Below are 21,831 nucleotides of genomic sequence, written 5' to 3'. Positions count from 1 at the left end.
AGAAGGAAGAAAGTATGTACTACCGCAGATTGGTGTTCAGTAAAGACAAGGAATTCAAGTTCCTTGTCCGCATCGATATGAATAATTTGAACCCGCGCAGGAGTCTAATTGCTCAGGAAATACATCCCGTTGAAGATGAAGCAGTAATTTTAATGGTAGATGAATCAAAATCACAGACACCACCCACAAACAGGGCCAACAAATCTAATGCACTAGAAAGACATGTTCTTGAGGATGAAGCACCAATCATAGTGGAAGAAGCACAACCTGTGAGGCCGCGAAGGAAAAGGTGTAAAAAATCCAATGTGATACATGTCCTTGAAGATGAAGCACCACATATAGTGGCGGAAGTACAATCTGTGAGACTGCAAACGAAGAGGGGCAAAAAACCAATGAGCTAGAATTACATGATGTTGGAGAATGAGCACCAGACATAGTGGAAGAAGCCCAATTTGTGAGGCCGCAAAGGAAGAGGTGTAACAAATCAAATGTGCTACATTTCCTTGAAGATGAAGCACCACACATAGTGTCAAAGGTACAATCCATGAGGTTGCGAAGGAAGAGGGGAAATAAATCCAATGTGCTAGAAATACATGATGTTGGAGAAGAAGCAACAAACATAGTGGAAGAAGTACAATCCGTTATGCCACCAACAAATCGGAACAAGAAAATCAACGATGAACATCTCCAAATTAAAACTAAGATCAGGTCACAGAAGTTGAGTCATAATGGATGAGTTCCTTGATAGTGTTACCGAGCATTGCGTACCGTCTCCAAATAATGAAACGTCTACAACATAATGTTTGTATGTTAGTAATGTCTGTATTTTATTGGTTTCATCGGCTGCTTAGCTAATGTATGTATGTTTATTCTTACCTAATTAAATGTGAATTATGGAAATAATAGCACCTTAATAATTAATATCTCAATCGCTTGGGTTGCTTTTTATATTGCCCTATCTCCCCCTCCAATATAATAACGTATGTTCCTCGATATTGAAAGAATTATACGATTGACTAAATTAAGAAATTATCACATTATAAATAGTTCTTATAGTTGTGTTAAATGGTATAACATTGTACATACATCAACTAAATTAATAGGCAAAAGGCATTTTGGGAGGATGCTTCTCAAAATTCGCTATCATGTACACACCAAATAAGCAATTACTAAATCACATATTTCATCATCGAGAGTCCAACAATCTTTTGTACCAAATCACTACAAATATAAAGTGATATAGTGATTTAACTTGAAAATACATGTTTTCCCTCAATAACATGATTAACGTAATTACACACTTATAGAACGACATTGTACAGTTCCAGCACACCCAAATAACCAAAAAAAAAACCTCAATAAACCAACGTGTATTACTTCACTACATTAACTTATACAGCCAAAATATTCACTAAAACTAAAACATCTACCATTGAACTACTAACCCGTTAAAGTAAAGACACTGTCTTATACAGAGAAATATTTATACAAACTCGGTTAACTCTTACATGCGTAATGTTTGGTCTTACGACTTTACGGACAAACTCAACAAGCAAAATACTAAGAAACTACAAATTAACAATTTAAAAAAGAAAATACGAAAAGACACGAACCCTGGGAACACCCATCACTGAAAGAATATTTAAAATAGTAACATCCTCACTACACATTCACATTCAAAAACAACAAGTAACATCGTAAAAACACAAAACAAAATCACTACACTTCAAAAAAAAATATACGGTATATACAAAGTACCCTATAAAATAAGAATTTAAATGTATTCCACTAATACGACGGTACACTTGAAAGATATTTGACGCCGACATGAATGGCACCTCTAGAGCATCACACCTCTCCAGAGAAGTTACAACCCCCTAAAAAAGTTAAGCCCTCCTGAAAAGTTACAATCAAACCCAAAAGAGGCCAGTTCAAGAAATGCCACTAGTTCGCCAAGGATATCCTTAAAACAAATGCGAATGCACATCAAACTAAAAAAACACAAAAAACTTCGAATAATTTGTAAGATATTGCCGCACCATTACAATACTATCGACTACACACATTCATAGTTTTAGCCACTATAGACTGTGAGTATCACACCATTCATTTCATAAAAGACTATTGTCGTTATACATTGCACAACTATTTGTACAACTTCACTGAACTGGGACATCTGCATGATTTTCTGAATTGTTAGGGAAAATTGGCAATTCAAACTGCAAATTGTAAGTAACAAATCATTCTTTTCTACTATTGTTGAATCTTCTTACTACTCCACCTTAGTGAACTTCTCTCAATAATCTCTAAATTGGTATGCGCGTGTTGGGAGACTAAAATAACATAAACAAAATATTGGTGTGCACCATGGATAGAAAACAAACACTCATGCCGAGATTTGCTCGGCTAACCTGTGGGCTACTACTTGCTTCACCCTGGTAACCTAAGACAAGGGATACAAAGGTACCTGCACACACACACTTAAGGGATGCACACACAAAAAATAAGAAGAAGTTGAAAATACAATAAGTAAATGCTACAAAGAAAACGTCAGTTGCAGTGTTCGACTAACTAAATCAACAATGCTATGATTGTCGGTTGATTAGGGCTAAGTTGAATAAAAAAATAAAAACATAAATGATGACGTATGTATGGACTTGTCCTTAACTAAATATGTACATCTATATTCCTACACAATAAAATTACCCCGTACCAGTTGCACACATACGTAAATCAATATTTAGTAAAGACCTTGTGATGACAGATCATGATGAAGATGTCCTTTAAATTGTTTTGTACGGTGTATAATAACTTCAATACGTGGTACAATGTTTACATTGAATGTATTACTTTCATTATTTTATACTTGATTGACTATTTAAGAAAAGAATACACACAACGGATGCATTTACATAGTCACAATATGGAGGATAATCAAACATGGAATGCCAATCTAATCAGAGGATGAAAATAACAGGTCAAATATACATGCCATAAATTTAACTGTTAATTTAGAAAGCAAGATCGTTTCGAATGAGAAAAATACTAACATGCTTACATCACAAATTTAATAGGACACAAGTGAAAAATACTGACAAATGTAGAAAGGGCATTGCGCAGGGTGCAAAAATATAATGCCTCAACAAATCCATCAGAAGTTGGATATATTGAATCAAAGTTGAAGAAGCAGAAAAAAAGTTGGCTACTTGAAGCTTTATCAGAGGAGAACTATAATGAAGGCAAATTGACTAAAATATAGTAGCCTAAGACTTACAGACCTTTGAGTGGAGTCAACAAAGAAATATTCTATGCTAAAAAGGTTGATTTCAAATTGTGAATGTAGGGGAAACAAATGTGAACTTATCAACAACATCTACTCGTAAGCTGCAAAAATAATTGGATTGCATCTACTGTCATGCCAGAAAGTTTGAATATGAGCCTCCAACATTTTGTTATGCAAGTGGATATATTAAGTTGGCACCCAACGAAGTTAGAGAGGACTAATACAAATTATTTACAGATGAGTCCAAAAAGGCCAAGTTATTTCGGAAACACATTCGAGCCTATAATAACATCTTTGCTTTTACATCATTTGAAGTACAACTCAGCAAAGAACTGGCGTCTTCAAGGAAAGGCATTTACAGCTTTAAGGCACAAGGACAAATCTATCACGATCTACCCTCATTAATCCCAAAGGATGACAGGCCACGTTACTTCCCGCTGTACTTCTCGATACATATCATGAAGTGGCCAACAGAATGTCAATACTACAAGATGCAAATTTATCAGAGGAAGTCATGGAAAAAATCAGGAAAATAATAGAGCAAAATTCGTATGCTGAATTTTTTACACAACTCAAACACCATTCAAGTTTTCAGATCATAGAAATATGCATAGCTGCAAATGCTTCTTTAGATCAACGGGTGTATAACAAACCTTCGGTGGATCAAGTTGCAGCAATTTGGGTTGATGGAAACAATCCAAATATCCCGTTTGAAAGAGATATTGTAGTACACGAACATTCCGAAAACAAACATCGAGTAAAACATTATTATGGTTGTTATGATCATCTACAATATCCATTGATTCTACCCAATGGTGAAGGAGGTTGCCATCAAGAAATAGTGAAATCATGCAATCCAAATATCGGCATTACTACAGATGCAACAATAAGTGCCAATATATGCCCTCGATCATATGCCAGTGCAACAGAGGTTTTGAACAATGAAAAACAAGGTTAGCACATTTACATTCTGCATTCATTCAAATAATTCACACACCACACATAGTATAATAACAAACTCAATTAATATTGCAACTAACAACTTCATATGGAAAGGAAATATATGGCAACAAATATGAAACAACATCAAGATATGTAATGGCTTGAAATATCATATTCTAGCAGGTCTGTGACTAAATCCAATGAAGGTGGAAATTTTTCACACATACGTGTAAAAAAAACATTCTATTACAATATGTTTGTGAACGTGATATTGTAATAATATAACATTCATAGAAGGCCACACACTTTCTGATAAACTGAACTCCAAACTAAACTTATTTAAATTATTTGTAGGTGTACGCCGCGAAAAAAAAGGTTGTGTTTCCTGCAGAGAGTACTATTGCTATAAACTTCAAGTACGAACAAATGAGAAAACAATTTAGTTACTACGTGGTAGATTGTTACAAAAATTTGTAGTGGACATGTACATCAAATTGAAAACCACACGACTTGAATATTACAGATTCGAACAATCAAATTACAGAAGAGAGATATTACAAGGTATCGTTGATAGTGTTACGTCAGGAGAATGTAGAGGAGAGAAGGTTGGTTAGAGGGTCTTACTGCCAGGATCATTCATCGGAGGCCCTAGGGATATGCGACGACGCTATATGGATGCTATGGCTCTGGTTCAAGAGTTTGGAATACCAGATCTATTTATCACTATGACGTGTAACCCTGAATGGACAGAGATTCAAGAACAACTATGTGTGGGGCAAGTCGCTCAAGATCGGCAAGATTTGATGACCAGAGTGTTTAGAGCAAAATTACAGGACCTAAAAGGCCAAATATTTTAAAAGGAGATTTTTGGCCCTACGGCATCACATGTTTTTGTGGTTGAATTCCAGAAGAGAGGACTACCACATATACACCTACTACTAATATTAAAAGAATGTCATAAAATAAGATCAACAAATCAGTATAATCGATATATTTCAGCAGAGATGCCTGCAAAAGATAAGCAGCCAGAATTACATGAATTAGTTATCAGACATATGATTCACGGGCCTTGTGGTATAAAACGACAATCAAGTCCACGTATGAAGGACGGACAATGTAAGTTTCACTACCCCCGAGCATTCAACAACAAAACAATACAAGGGAGGGAGGGATATCCAATTTACCGAAGAAGAAATGATGGGAGGATAAGTGAGGTCCGAGGTATGAAGATGAATAATCAGTGGGTTGTCCCTTATAACCCATATTTATTGAAGAGATATAATTGTCACATTAATGTAGAGGTTTGCTCAGGTGTTAAAGCAATAAAGTACCTATACAAGTATATATATAAAGGATATGATAAATGTGCAATTTACATAGAGTCAGACGATGGTGAAAAGGTCATAGATGAAATTTGCAGCTTTCAAGATGCACATTTGGTGTCACCACCAGAAGCGATGTGGAGGATTTACGAGTTTACTCTAAGCGAAATGCAACCGGCTGTTATAAACCTACAACTACATCTACCCGACAAACAAGTAGGTACTCTTAAACATATTCTCACATAGTATAAACAAGAGTCACACTTCTCCAACCAAGGCCATTATTATTAATAAGAAACTTATGTTTTAAAATGTAGTCTACTACTGGAAGAAGTAAAATCTTCAAAATATTGCAGGCTCCCAGTTTGTTCAACAAACTATGCTTACTGAGTATTTCAGGATGTGCTTGAATGACACTGAGGCTCGCAATTATCTATATAGAGAATTCCCCAAGCATTATGTTTGGAATTCCCAATCTAAAATATGGACTAAAAGAAAATCACGCTCTGTGATCGGCAGAATAAATATTGGTAAGTATTCATTATGTGTTATTTATGACTTGTGGTAACATAACTAGGCTGCCCGATATCACAACTAATCCTAGAGAAGGTGAAAGGTATTACGAGAGATTATTATTGAATCATGTTCGAGGTCCGACATCGTTTGAAGACTTACTCACTGTTAATGGGTTACATTGTCATACTTTCAAAGAAGCTGCCAAAGAAAGAGGCTTATTAGAATCAAATGATAGCATTTTAGAATGTTTACGCGAGGCGGTAATCTTCAAGATGCCTATAGCTCTTCGAAGTTTGTTTGCGACAATCTTAGTTCATTGCAACCCAACAGATGTGAGACTACTATGGGAAACATATTATAACGATATGTCAGAAGACATTCAAAGGACCCATGACAAATCACCAGAGGCAAAACTCCAGAGTACATTGCAAAGTGTAAATTCATACTTGGAGAGTATGGGTCAGAGTGTTGCAAAATTTGATATGCCACAAATCCAACAAGAACTAAATAAGTGTGACACATATGAATGCCGAGAAATAATCGAAGAAATGTCTGTGAAGGTGCCAATTGAAGATATAGAGGCACAATCAAACTTGAATAAATAACAAACACAAGCTTTCAAGACTATCTTGGAAAGGGCCGACTCTAGAACACCAGGATTATTCTTTGTAGACGGACCAGGTGGAACTGGAAAACATATCTATATCGCGTATTGCTGGTACATATTAGATCAAGAGGTATGATAGCATTGGCATCCGCCAGCAGCAATCTTACCGGGAGGCCGTACAGCTCACTCGTGATTTGAAATACCTCTACAAGCTAATGAATCAACAATGACAAATATGTCAAAACAAAGTGGCGGGGCTAAACTTATTAGACAAGCCAAACTAATAATATGGGACGAAGCGCCAATGGCTAAGAGACACACAATTGAAACTGTCGACAGAAGCTTTCGTGATATAATAGACAAGAATGTACCTTCTGGTAGAAAAGTAATGGTCTTTGGAGGTGACTTTCGACAAGTGCTACCGGTGGTTCTTAAATCAACGCGAGCAGAGACAGTGAATATAAGTTTGGTGAGGTCATATTTGTGGCCTTTGATCCAAATTTTAGTGCCTTCTTGCTACGAGTTGGAAACGGAGAGGAAACCACAATACGGGATAATTTAATACTACTACCACAACAAATGGTGGTCCACCTAAGTGGTCAGGGAAAGCCAGAAGAATGCTTCGTAAGGGAAATTTTTAAAGGGCTACAACAAAATTACAGATCGGCAAAGTTTATTACTGAAAGGGCAATCTTAGCAAGCCGAAATGAATTTGTAGATAATATAAATGAAATGATGATCACTCAATTCCCGGGAGAAACCAGAACATATATCAACTTTGACTCGACAAAAGACGATACTAACTATTATTATCAAGAAGAATACCTGAATACATTAACTCCGAATGGTCTACCGCCACATAGGTACATCACTATACTCAATCAATCGTTAACATTTATAATATTATATTAGTTTCAATCTGTGTACCATCTCAACAACACATATTTGGTAAAATACATAACATATTATGTATCTTTGAATTCAACATATTATATTAGTTTTGAAAGAGAATGCGCCTATCATGATGTTGAGGAATTTAGACCCATCAAATGGTTTATGCAATGGGACATTTTTGATTTGTAGAGATTTTGACAACAATGTCATACATGCCGAAATAACGACACAACAAAACAGGTGTTCATACCAAGAATCCAATTATCGCCACCTGAGAATGAAAGATATCCTTTTAAGTTTATTCAGAAGCAATTTTCAATACGTCTATGTTTTGCAATGACGATAAATAAGGCTCAAGGTCAAACAATTCCTAATGTTGGATTGTATATTCCACAACATGTTTTCTCGCATGGGCAACTATATGTAGCATTATCAAGAGGAATCTCAATGGCAACAACGAAGGTATTGGTTATGACTGAACAACCAGATATTAGGACAGGGACATATACAAGAAATATTGTATACAAGGAAGTATTAGGTTAGACAAGTTCTCAATCTTTTTTACCGTAATGAATTTGCAACAAAACTAACACATGACATGAAGCTAATCAAAATGTCTTGGCTTATATTTATAGGTTCAATTGTTAAAGAGACGAGCTAACCATCGAAATGCAACTTATGAAGGAGATGCAACTATTGTGAAAACTTTTATATTGTTAATTAGGATACAAATGACTTCATACTCCTAGAAGGTATCCTATATTTTGGAACAATGTCATAACATGAACCAAATGTGGCATTGTGCAATATTACATATCTGCTTATAGATAGAGCTTTGGCACCATTAAGTGCATCTAATACAAGCCAATTAGCCGGACTTAATGGAGTATTATTTATAAACAAATATTTAATAACTAAGAAACATCTATACAAACAAATCCCTTAAGACATAGGCCATATATTTAACACATAGACTGTGCATGCTTTACTGCTTCACAATTGTAGACATAAACTAATATTTAGTAACTGAGAAACATCCAAACCAACAAATCCCTTAAGTGACATATTACATATATTGAACAAATGGAGATTTCATGATTTACTCATTCACAATTGTAGGCATCACGAGACTAGGCAGCCACGTGCAACGCACGTGCGGTAAATCTAGTAATAAATAAATTCTATAAGTTTTATTTATTTGTGGGATTCACGATTACATGGCATGAAAAATATTTTATTTTGTCATTTAAATTTATTTTAATAATAAAATAGTTGAGTGATTTTTGAAAATAGAAACTTTAAGTTAGGTGATTTTATTGATACAAAATAAAGTTTAATAACTTTGCTAGATAATTTCTCATATTTCAGTGACCTTTTAAGATATTAACTCGGGGAATAACAGAACAATGATGACTATATTTTCCTGGCATGATATTTGAACATGAAATTTTCAGATTTAGCGGTACGACATTCTGCACATCATATGAAATTGAAAGTTGAAGGACTCATGGATCTATACCATATACTATTCTAGACGACGATGTATACATTTGCTCTCTGTGAACCTCTCTAAATAAAAGAATGTTGTTTCTTACTCTGCAATATATATTTATATAAGATCTTATAAGAACACCTATTCCTTCCCTGCACCCCCTTCTAAATGAATCAATTTGCACTATGTAACCAATGTTGTCTATGGCTTTGTATAGCTGAGTTTCTGGGTTCCAATTACCCTTTGAAAATCAGCATGTATGACTAACAACATTGGATCTCTGCGTCAGATCATGTGGTGGCAAGTAGTATCACAGGGATATGCACAATCAATCTCCTTGCTGATGTTTCTACTGAAGTACCAATCGCCGACTGTTTCTGCAATTGTCTGGGGACAAGAAGTTTCAGAATCAGTAGCCACAAATCAAAAAGAAATCTCCTTTGTACTTGATAGATCTGTTAGTTGCATCAGATTGCATAATGACTTGTACATAACTTGTAAACTTCAAGCAAAACAACAAAAGTTCTTAATGCAGGGAATCATTTACTACTTACATTTAGATTACAATATTCTGAGAAACAATATGATTTGATGAACTCTTGCATAGTAATGAACACATAACATTGCTAAAGAAACTAAAAGGGACGAGATCACTTCACACACTATTAAGATGTTCATGTTTGTCATTCCAGCGTTAAGTTTGCATTTACAGTGAATAATATGTCGCAGCAGAAGATCAGAAAAATGTATTTCACCAACCTTGTTGTGTATTCGAGGAGAGCCAACTGCAAACCAAGTTTCTTGTATCTCACTCTGACAATGAGTGAAGCAAGAGTTTATGTACATCCCATCTCTTGTTGAATTTTGATAGAAATCTCTCAACGTTGCAAGCATATCATTCCTGAACCCTGAAATAAGTCAGGTAACCCTAGTTAGTGCCATCAATATTAATAGAAATTACAAACTCTATAGAACAGTAAATATAAAGATAAACTAGCAAATGTACCATGATAAGAGTAGCATAACATAGAATGTTATTTAAGATTACTATAATCTAGTTACTGAATATTTGAATACTTCATGAGTTCAATTGACATTTCTTTCTATCAGACCCTTGCAAGTTTTCCCCAAGCCTTAAATCTGTCTGCCTAAGGACCTATGTAAATGTTTCAAAGAGTAATATAATAAGCATTGTTAACCTTGCAATATATTTAGTTGACTTGCATCGCATGCAGTAACATTCAACTTGCAATGATCCCAATGCCGTCGAGGATCGGAAGAAGGCGGCACCAATATGTGATGGAACTGCAGAAGCATAAGGTCACATTATTGGGACCGTGCATAACAAACATTATTCTAAAAAATGCCTAATTTATATCAAATTACATAATGAACATACTTGGTACACGTCATATGCTGAATTTAAGATGAAGAATGGCGTTTCGATGTATGGTAATGCGTACTGTGGGAAGAAGCACTGCAAGAACATCTCAAGAATTCTTAGAGAAGAGCTTAGTTTCATCACTAGATTATGAATTAAACAAGAGTAGAGTGGCCCAGATTGTACCAGGTGTGGGTAGTAGAGAGTAGAAGTGCAATTTTGATTGAGATTTGGTTCTACCCCCTTCAGAAAACCACGTTTGTCAAAATAAGATAGCTCAATATAGACATTCCTGATAGCCATGATGAAATCATACCTGTAGGGTAATAAGATCTTCATAGAAAGATCTCATTGTGTGATTCAGAGCTATATCTCTCCTGAGAAAACAAATGCAAACATGTCATTAAGTTTAATGCAGAGAGGAAATCACATTTGACTATTCAATTGGCAGAAACATACTCGTCTAAAAAAAACCCAGCATCACTCAAGCACTTCACACTAGCATTCTTTGGTAGATAACTGGTGAAGTTGTCACAGTGTAAAAAGGTTGCCAGACCACCAGCAGAGCAGCCAGAAAGCATAGCCTAGAAGAAATGCTCTAAGACCATTAAGTATAGTTTGAAGCACAAAATATCTTTGTAGCAAGGGAGTAAGACAATGAAGTTAAATGTTTGTATTACATTTATCTTTTTCAAGGAAAAAATTGACGTAATCAACAATACAGATTATGAATATAAACATACTGAAAGGTCCCAAACAGATGTGTACAACAATGCACAGTTGGCTATTTGTTTACTTTTACAAAAAAAATGACAATTCAATCCAGAAAGGCAAGATCACTTAATTACCCTCTCTATGTCCTCACAGGAGACTAATATTTGTGTGTTGGGTGGGACGGGGAGTGGGGATGTGTGGTGATGGAAGCAATTGCTGTTTTATCTCATTGCTTTGCTACCACAAGTAGTCCTAAGCCTTGACGGTTATCATCAGATGTTGTTAAAGTAGAAAAAGAGTATGTCAAATGGCATTACCTTCTTTGCGTGCCCCAGACCTTTTGGGAGAAGATCAAGAATAATAGCTTGCCAAATTCTTTGCCCTCTGAAATAAAGCATTGATGTCTGTTTCATTTTAAGCAAGAAAAAGACTCAGTTTAAAAGTAAGAACAGGGTACAATTCAGATAGAATACACCTTTATCAAGCCCGTGATTCTTTTAACTAGTCCAAAGGCAAAGAAATTGGCTTGAGAAAATATATCAGAAATTTCATAATTATATTTAACTTGAAGCAAGAAAAATGAAGAAAATTCAGAGTAACGCAAATGGCAATCATATGATAGAATCCAAGGTACGTAAGGTCATAATAATTGGTAGGAAGAAAACGCTTTAAGATAACAAACAAAAAGAGAAGTATATTTCGCATCAGCCTTGATCCAAGTCAGATCATGCTTTTCGAGCTCTAAAGTTCCGAAGTAATGTCAATTACATTCTAAAGCAAATGAATGTCACTCTGCAAATTATGAATCTTTTCTATTTTTATCTGTTGACTTTCCATAACGTTCCACAAAAATGTTTTGAAGTATGAGTCCAGAGAGATACGTGGGAACTTGTAAACAATGCCCTCTTTGCATCACTAACTGAAGTGAATCCTAGGCTTGCAGTTCATTTGCTGAAACACGTGAATAGTTTGCCACTGATATTCATTTAAAACAATATCTCATTACCTCAATTCCGTGTCTATCCTTTCTTAAAGATACAAAAAAAATTAAAAAAGTTAAAAAGCTCATAGAACCAAACCATACCTAGCTCAAGTAATTACAAACGAAGTCTCAGCACTAAAAGAGGTTTATATATACCCATAGTTTGGCTGACAAAAACAAGAATAAAACAGAAGTAAAGCATAAAAGTTTGCTCATTTGGCAAGAGGAAAAAGAAAGCACTTGATTAAGTTGAACTGTTACTGATTAAACTTTGGATAGGTAACTCTCAAATACTAATAGATTAATCGTGGAAATAATGGCAAGCTACTAGAACATGAAATTGATATTTTTCACATAATAACCAAACAATGATTTTGTCTATCGGAAACAACTTATCTACCCCACAAAGGTGGAGTGAGAATTGCCCGTTCTGCACTCCCCAAATCCTACTTGTAGGATTACACTAGTACTTTGTTGTTAAATAACCAAACATTGATGATGATTGGAAAAACTAAATTTGCTAACAGGGTCTAGTGGACACGAATATAGCACTCAAAAGCAAAAAAAATCACAATGTTTAAAGAAAAAAAATAGTGCAAGAAACTGATGTGCGTGCAAGTTGTAGAGAGTTTTACTTTACCCCATTATAGAACTTGGCATCACCAGAAAATGAGGCTCCATCACAATATCTGATCTTCACCCGATTCCAGTTGTAGAAATCTGCATTTATTGTCGGATTGGATTTCTCCATTAGTCATTTGCAGATTCCAATCTCAAAGTTCTTCACATGACTTAAAAAATTGAAGATTTTTTAAAATCCTTGTTACTCTTGATCTTCATTGCAAGGGAAAGGGAAAATTTAAAAATATCATCCTCGAGATTCAAAAAGGATTATAACCGTAAAACAAAATAGTTCCATCAAATTCATTCAAGCACACTGAGTACAAAATGAAACTGCATGTAACTTCTTTTCAATTACGGGTTTGTCTCTAGTACTATTCTTTATCATTCTTCTTCTGTATTAATAATTTTTGTAACGAAGTAGTATAGGTACAAGTGTAGATTGAGAGGTTCCATACTCAATTTCCATCGTTCAAGGTCGGAAACAGTCTAGTTAGCTCAAACTCGGTCATAGCACCGAAGAAGAAAAGCCGAAAAAATAGTACGGGACTCTCAAATGGCCAATGGAGGACCATTTTCACTAGGCTTTCGATGGAAATGCACGGTAAAGGCCCAAAACTGTACAAATCATGTTGCATCAGAAATCACAATTTCCACTCAGATTTATTTTTGGAAAATATATTGTCCAAACATATTTGACATATCATTCAAACTTTTTGAAATAAAATGTAAAAAATGTTGAGAATTTAAAATATTTAAAAGATATATGAAAAAAATATGATCGAAGATAATTTTGTTTGAATCTCAAATATAATAAAAAAATTAGATTCAACCTCACCGATATAAATACATAAATATCAAATATGACCAAGTTCATCTGAACATCAATATTAATATTAAAAAATTCATAAATCATAGTATTATTAATTAGAAAAACTAGCCCATAGGCTTTGTTGTTAGTTGTTACTATCCTCAAAATTCCAACTGGCTGTCGGTGCATCCACTAGCCTACACTTTTTCATGTTTTAGCATATACATAATTGACATCTGTTCCCCGCCATTTTTTCTATAAAAAAGATGAGTACTCTTCAGTAATCAAATTCAAATGGAGTATAGGGTAATTACAGTCCATAACTTTAAACTTCAAAATATTGATCACGTGGAAAGAGACAACATCAAACGTGAGGGAACATGGACTTTGTCACACAAGCATACTACATTGACAGCATTGTACATGTACTCCTTTACTTACCACATTGCCATTTCACATGCTTCTGGTAAATTTTGTTCTCTTTCCTTTTCTTTTTTTTACTTTTATATAAAGCTAAAGATATGAAATATAAACGCTTTTCGTGTTTGATTCTTTATGATTATAGTGACCATATGAGATATTAACTGATTAATTTTTTTGTGGGTATCGAGTTAATAATAGGTTAGTGAATTACCAGGATTAAAAGAGGCATTGTTGCTGAGAATGCCGGAGAATACTTCCCATTTGTTCATATAACGAGTTGATCCATGATTTGATTTGGATCTATCCAAGCATGATTTGATATCATTGCACCACCCACCACCCTGTTAATGAATTCAATAAGAAATTAATTAAAACTTTGTCCGCCCACTATACTTGTTGGACTAAATTAGCGCAAGATAATGCAACTTTGAATTTGCCTCAAAACAAATACCAATTATAGTATCATAATAAGTTCTAAATTCGATACTTCCTAAATTTGCATGAGACTTTAAAACCAGCCTATATCAACTTTCTTGTTTTAATTCAAATAAAAATTACTTTCTTAAATTTTGTATCAAATCAAATCAAGAAAAAAGAATTAAAACGAGGGAATACTATTGTTGTCTATTCTGAGAGTTTGAGCGGTAAAATAATAGCTAGAAATTTGTTTCTAAAAAATAAAAAAGTTAGGAAGGAGGAGAGTGGGATACTGGCAACGGTGATAGACGTGTCTATTTCAACACAGTCCATGGGAAAGGTCGTGGTCCTAGTAAAAGGCCTAGTCTACTACTTATAAGTTATATAACACTACAATAATAAAAGAATAAAAAAAAAAAAAAACAATACTTCTAAGTTTCAATTTGTTTGTACTTCCTTTTCTAATATATATTCATAAAGAATGACTTTTTTTATAATTCTTTTATTTTAAATTTTCAATTGTCAAATTTAAATATAAAATTAAATATTATTTTGATACATTTTACATATTTTTAATTTGAGATCATAAATTTAAAAATACTTTTTAATCTTAGAAACTTTGTGTCAAATTAAACCGGCAACCATTTGAAATCGGAGGGAGTACTAGGTAATATTACAAAATTGACTTTCTTTTGTGGTCCATACTCAAGTTGTCATGTACAGTGAAAGAATGGGCATCATAAAAGCCCAACTGGATTGGAGTAAAGTGTATTTAAGCCGCCCTTTCGTAAACTAATTGACAGGATAAGCTTAGCATTGCTATTTGCTATTCTAATCCATGTCACTACTCATAACAATTATGAGAAAGTGAAATTGGAAAAATTGAAAGAGATAATAGGGTCCCTTTTTTGATAAATGGACAAATATGTTTACTTTTGGGCACACCATATCCTTTTGTTCTTTTCAGGTTTGATGATTCATAAGAGTTGTAGAATCCTCCCTCTCCTACATTTTTTCCATATTTTGAACTGGACCAAAAAAAAATGCAAATCTTTAAAAGAAGAAATAGTGGATACCACCTGTAAAAAATTTTAGTAATTCAGTTGGTTGACTATCTGAATTTTTATATTATAAGTGAAGGTTGATTGCAAACTTTGTACCCTCTGCCAATTTTATTTTATTACATAGTAAATTAATTTATGCATGTGAAAACAAAGGAGGAAAAAAAAGAGGCAGAATAACATGTTACATTAGTACATCATAAATGTACGTTTTTTAGTAATGTAATTTTAAATATTTTATTTGGAAAGTTCAAATTTAAAATTGTTAAAAAGGGAAACAAATTAAAAAAGAAGATTTAGAAACGTGAAGTGAGATCAGCAGAATGAAAATAAAATAAGATGGACTTCAGTTTCCCAAGAAAACAGAAAGCATAGTTAAAACCAGTATTAAGGTCGTTTTCTAACTTCCAAGAAAAACTAGCGTCAAAACGTGTTTAAACCGAAACACCCATGATCTGTTTTTTGTCAACAAGAAATAAAGTAGAGACTAGAGAGACCCTGTACTTTTTATTTCTCACCGATAAGTTGAGTATTTGTTGAATTTTACTTTATGATTTCCAAATATTAGGACTGTGACATCACATATTAGTAATGAATTTATAACTCACATTCATACGGTGTTTGGTATATCTGTATTGAAACTGACTAATTTAAAATTGTGTTGATTAGAGCCCATTTGAGTTCCTATCAAAGATTGTTTCATATGATTCAAATTGAGACATCTAATTAAAAAAAAAAACATTATCACTGCAACATAACCTTTTAACAGTGAAATTATTAGCAATATTTGGGGGGTGAGAGAGAAGTAATTTTATCAGTGTAACGAAAGGCTGCAAGCACGTTGATTGACAGACAAGTACTGAGAAAAGCAAGCAAAGCAAAGAAGTGTGTAACTACTCATTTACCAACTGTGTCCTTTCCCTTCCCCAACAAAAAACACCAGAAGGAATTACTTGCCTCAAATTGCAAAAGCCAGTTGTCTGCTCCAGCTCCAAATCCACGGTGCAGGTGATACGCCGGCAAACTTCCATCCAAGCAATCTGCAAAATCAATAAGCCAATATTTAACCATCCCATTAACTGCTTCAATTTGCTTTTGGTAGAGAAATTATTTAAATCAGAAGCGTTTACATACATGCTCCTAAAGCAGAAGCGTTTTGAACCAGAGTCATGTTGACCAGTAGGTGATTCTGTTCTCCTTCCGAGTTAACCAGCCATGGCCAGTAAATAAACAGAACCAATTTCAACACAACAATTGAATTCACATTCATTTTTACTCTTCTCTGAGACGGAAATGTGAAAGTAATTCACGGAGAAACTATTTTTGGGTATTCAATCTGAAAATTGTCTGTTTAAGATGAATGGAGGAATTGGATTCTCGCTGTTGGAGTGAAGAATGAAATAGCGAGTAAACAAGTGAAAACGAGAAAAATAGCAACAAATTAGGGAGAGCAGTGAGGATTTGAAGGTTCAACAAGTACAAAATGTGTGATTTATGAAGGGGGATTCCCGAGGGAGGGAACGAAAATGGGAATGTCTTATTCATGGTTTCAAGGGTCATTTGGTGTGGAATAGAATACACAAAGTTACAAAAGAAATTAAGATAATTTGTTTGATTACTTTTATGAAAAGAAAAAAAAAAACTACGTAATTGTTTACTTCATTTAATTTTACTTTGACCACTATTTTAGTAGTAATAGATTTTTATTTTTATTTATTATTTTTTAGCATATACAAATATTTTTTCCTATTTCATCATCAACATTAATTATTAAATCCTCAAATCATTTATAATAAATTAATATGGACATTATGATAAAATACTCATATTAATCATTATTTTTTAATAGAGGTGCAAAGTTTAAAGTGGACAAATAAAAATGAACGAGGATAGTAATATATACTCTCCGTCTCATATTAGTTTATCATCTTACGAAAAAGAGTTGTCTAATGTTAGTTAATTACCTACAAAATCAAGAAAGCATTAATTAAATTTTTCCTATATCACCCTTGTAATGAATTTTTTTTTAAGGTGCTCACATTTGTTTGTAAAATTTTCAAGAAGTTTTTTAAGGGGTGAGTTAGTAAAATTATTTTCTTATTTATGATTTTTTAATATGCATGTAAAAAGAAAGTGATCAACTAATATGAGACAAAGAGAGTAATACTTTAGTTATTTTTAAGGGTAGAACATATCGTTAACCCTTTAAAGTTGTCAATATTTTTATTTAGATATTCGAACTACAATATGCTTCAATTAAACATGTGATAAAGTGTTTCTTTTAGACACTATTTATTTAGATTTAAGAGTTAATGATTTATTAAGGTCAGTGTGTGTGATTAAAGAAAATAAAATATTTTAAATTGTTAACTTACTCACCAAATGAACACTTGAGAACACAACTATAATTTTTTCAAAATTTGAGCTGAAAGTGATTAATAAAAATATTGTTCTGTCATATATTCATATGCTCAATTCAAATAAATATTGATTCGAGTGTTTGAATATAATATGATGACAAATTAAGAGACTAATAGCGTGTGTTTTATTCTACTTTATAGTTCATATTAGATTATTATATTAATTTCTACATAATTTATATAAAATATATTTTATGCAAATCACAATCAAATATTACATTTATTAGTGCTACAGTTTGAGCAAAAAATATCAGAAAGGCAATCAAACATTTCATTAAATCATTATTAATGTTTGATGCCTTTATTTGACTAAATTTGTATTTATCTCAAAACACTAAATATTAAAGATAAAATATGTTATCAAATCACGAAATTAATCATAAAGAAGTGACATTTAGAAGATGATAACAGCCCATCGCCAATCAGCCAATGAGGAAATAGTGAATTAACAGCTTGAGGTAACCAACTGGATTGTGGCGCAATGGGGAACTGTTTTATTTTTAACCAGAAATTTTGAATTCGAGCCCTGGCATGAAAAAAATCTTATTTGGAGTGCCACCCCCGAATGAGCCTTGTAGTGTGCGATTCAAATTTAGTCAGAGCTCTAATATAAACTCCGAACACTAGATAGAAAAAAAACAGCTTGAGGTAGTGGGGTTGGCTTCAATTGCAATTGACAGGTGATAATGAGATTATAAGTGTGGGCAGGACTAACTTTTGGTTATTGTTAAGTAAGGAACAAGCTATATCTTATCATTGAGTTCTTTTTGGAGCTAAATTTACTCTCTTTTCTAACTTTTTTTTCCTAGTCCATGCTTAATAATGAAGTTAAATCATTGCAAGGAGCCCAGAATAATCGAGTTGGTTGAATAAGTAATTGAGCGAGTTGATCAAATAGCAAAAAGTAAAAATAACAAAGAGAGCACATTTACTAATTTTGTCCATTTGTTCAATTTAGTGATTTTAGCGATCACTTCTACCTTTTAAAGTGACATCTAATAAAAAGTGATATACACTCATTGAATTAAGGTGTATTCAGCGGAGGAAAATATTCTTTAGAAAAAAAAATATTATGTGTGTAATACATAAGCAAAAAATATTATTCTAAACACATGTATTAGTAGTCTAAAGAATATTATGAGAGGTAGGGGTGGGGTGCGTGGTGGGGTTGTGTGATGGTGGTAGCAAAGGCTATGGTGGGTATGTGTGAAGACCAAAGATGAAGTGTACGTGTTGTTGCGTAGGTAAGACACAATTAATGTGTAACGTCATTTGTGAAATTTGTTTTCATCGAATTTAAACGGATTAAAATAGGTTGAGTTAATAATATTGATGGGTTTTAAAGGTGTGAATAGTAAGTGAAGAGCTGTGACTTTCGTGAAGGATTGCGACTTTTATGAAGGATTGTGACCATTCGAAAGTTGTATCTTTTGCAAAGGGTTGTGACCTTTCTGAAAGGTTGTCTCTTTTCTAAGGAGTTGTGATATTTTCGATAAGGCACAATTAACACATTTTCATACTACCATTTGTTGGCTATTGAGATTTGTTCTCATTTTTCTATATCAAATTCTCACCTTCTTCTGCATACATTTCTTATAAACAAAATCAATCGATCGTGTCTGTGTGTGATCTCGTTGCTATCTTCTTGAGTTCGTTGAAATTATCAAAGTTTGAGGTACCGCTACTTTTTTAATGGTTAATATGTTTTATCTTGGGGGAAACTAATCTACAACCTTGAGTACTTGAAGGTCTTAAGGTCACACATTAGGTTATGTGGACTAGGATAGTTCTTTTCTTTTTCTTTTTTATCTTTTATTATTTGGCTTGCTAATATGAAAACAAGAGATAACAAATCATTCTAACGCTACTTGGTCTAAAATGTGGATCATAACTCATAACACAATCCGCTTAATTCTTACTAAATTTTAATTCTTTTATTTGTTATTTTATATAAAAAAATATATATAGTACATTATAAACTATTTATTGCTTCCTTTCAGTTATATATAAGACGAATATGATTTGCCATTTAAATAAGTTGGTCTTTAATTTTTTACTTTCAAATGAGTTTATTTTTAATTTTTATCCCTAGCAAGCAAACTTATGCCGACCGAGTATAAGCTCTTTGGGGGACATAACTTACGAAATATTATGATGCAAAAACATAAATGTATATCTCATCTTGAGGGCAAAAAATAAACATCAACACAAAATATGTGCAAAATGTGCAAATGATCTTAAATACAACATATCAAATAAGAAAGGAAAAAAATTGAAAATATTTTGACAAGATTTTTCTTAAATAAATTTAAACTGCATATCAAAACAATTTTAAAAAATTGAAATAGATTAAATTAATAAGTGGATGGATCAATAATCCATCTAAACTTAAATGAATTAGGTAATTATATTTATTTTTTTTATGACAAGGAAATCCACAGTCACTATCCTTTTGGTGCGCACAGGGTAAAACTCTCGCTCCTATGCAATAGCTCGCAAACCACATAGGAGAGGTAACCCGCACTAGGTAAGCCCGGTGCGACGAGCTCGACCCAGAGAGGAAGTAATTTCGAACTTGAGACCTCTAACATGGAAGTCTTAAGCCCAAACCACTGGGCCATCCGAAGGGTACCAAATTAGGCAATTATATTGACACCTATAATCTATAGTTAGTTGCAAAAATGTCAGTCTAATGGAAAGAAAGAAAAATAATTCTAAATTGTTTGAACTTAAATTGGCATATCTATAACTACACTAAAGTAAGGAGAAAAAAAGTACACCCAAAATGACCAAAAGTAAAAAATATATAAGTTGCTTATAATTCATCTACAGAAATTAATGCTCCTAAGAAAAAATTGTTGACATTATTAGTTGTTAGGTATTACTATTATACAAGTTGTAACAACTCGTTATTCTTTGTAATTTCATTATTATCCGTTACTATAATTAAGAATTGTCATAAAATAGACAACGCCAAAATCCTTTTACTGTATTAGCTAATCAGATATAGGATTGAAATGATTTGTTCAATTTCAACATCATAGTCCACATATTTAGTCATATCATTTATGAATTAAATTCAATTTAATTGCGTATTCAAATGTAACTGCAACTTTTTTTTTCTTTAAAAATTGAAAGCCACAATGATTAAAGTGTCAAATTTGCTCTGAGCTATAGGAAATGAAACAAATTTATTTTCTGTTAATAGTTAGGATCAAATATATCTTCGTTATTTATTACTTAAATTAAAGGGGAAACTAATCAAATATCCTATTGCACCGTAATTTCCACCACTATCTATTTTTTGATAAATCTATTAATATATGAATTTAAAATTATCAAATTTTGATGTGAATTTTAAAATACAATTTCAAATATTTAGAAATATAATTAACAAATTTAAAAACTACCTAAAAGATATCACAAGTCACAATAAGTTAATAATTTAAAATAGGGCTAGTTTTAAATATATAAAATAAAGTAATTAGTTTACAATAAATATAATCATGTCTTATTACATAAAAAATACCAAAAGTCATAAAATATATATAAAAACTATATATTCAAACACACTCAAAAAGTCGAATATAATTTACTTATACATTAATTATATACTGACTATACATTATAATACACTGAGAAAACTAAATATAATTTAACTATATATAAAGTATACACGGACAATACATGAAGTATACATTGACTATTCATTTCCGATCAACTCAAAATCTCCTTTATACAATCTCAGATTTTAGATATGAAATAGTCTTGATATTTTGAGTCTTCTAATATATAATTTGCTCAAAATGATTAGTATTTTGCGAAACATCGAATTTTAAAGAAGAAGAGGGAGGAGGACGAAGCAGCAACAATAGTAAAGAAGGAGAAGGACGAAGAAGACAACGCATCGGCCCATTATTTTGGAAAAAATTATGGCCTGATGAC

The 21,831-nt window shown here is 32.9% G+C and overlaps 1 protein-coding gene across 3 annotated transcripts in view; it reads right to left on the bottom strand.

The window, feature by feature from the left end:
- Positions 1 to 16,967, bottom strand: part of LOC125813279 (pectin acetylesterase 9) — a 151,071-nt gene extending 134,104 nt beyond the window's left edge. For 2 of the 3 annotated variants that reach the window (XR_007442056.1, XR_007442055.1), the window contains exons 1-12: positions 16,601 to 16,831; positions 16,424 to 16,506; positions 14,200 to 14,329; positions 12,774 to 12,853; positions 11,469 to 11,555; positions 10,897 to 11,021; positions 10,754 to 10,814; positions 10,624 to 10,680; positions 10,456 to 10,533; positions 10,256 to 10,361; positions 9,816 to 9,964; positions 9,215 to 9,443 (exon numbers count right to left, since the gene is read on the bottom strand). Coding sequence is in view for 1 of the 3 variants with exons in the window: in XM_049492774.1 (XP_049348731.1) it covers positions 9,342 to 9,443; positions 9,816 to 9,964; positions 10,256 to 10,361; positions 10,456 to 10,533; positions 10,624 to 10,680; positions 10,754 to 10,814; positions 10,897 to 11,021; positions 11,469 to 11,555; positions 12,774 to 12,853; positions 14,200 to 14,329; positions 16,424 to 16,506; positions 16,601 to 16,736 (1,194 nt within the window). In the remaining 2 variants the exon portion in view is untranslated. Of the gene's footprint in view, positions 1 to 9,138; positions 9,444 to 9,815; positions 9,965 to 10,255; positions 10,362 to 10,455; positions 10,534 to 10,623; positions 10,681 to 10,753; positions 10,815 to 10,896; positions 11,022 to 11,468; positions 11,556 to 12,773; positions 12,854 to 14,199; positions 14,330 to 16,423; positions 16,507 to 16,600 lie in introns of those variants that run through there. The other variant, XM_049492774.1, reaches the window with a different exon arrangement.
- Positions 16,968 to 21,831: the final 4,864 nt, after the last annotated feature.

Source organism: Solanum verrucosum, unplaced genomic scaffold (genome assembly GCF_900185275.1).
Source record: "Solanum verrucosum unplaced genomic scaffold, falcon-dt-bn FXZP01000189.1, whole genome shotgun sequence".
Taxonomy (NCBI): Eukaryota; Viridiplantae; Streptophyta; class Magnoliopsida; order Solanales; family Solanaceae; genus Solanum; species Solanum verrucosum.
This window is presented reverse-complemented; position numbering and strand designations above follow the sequence as displayed.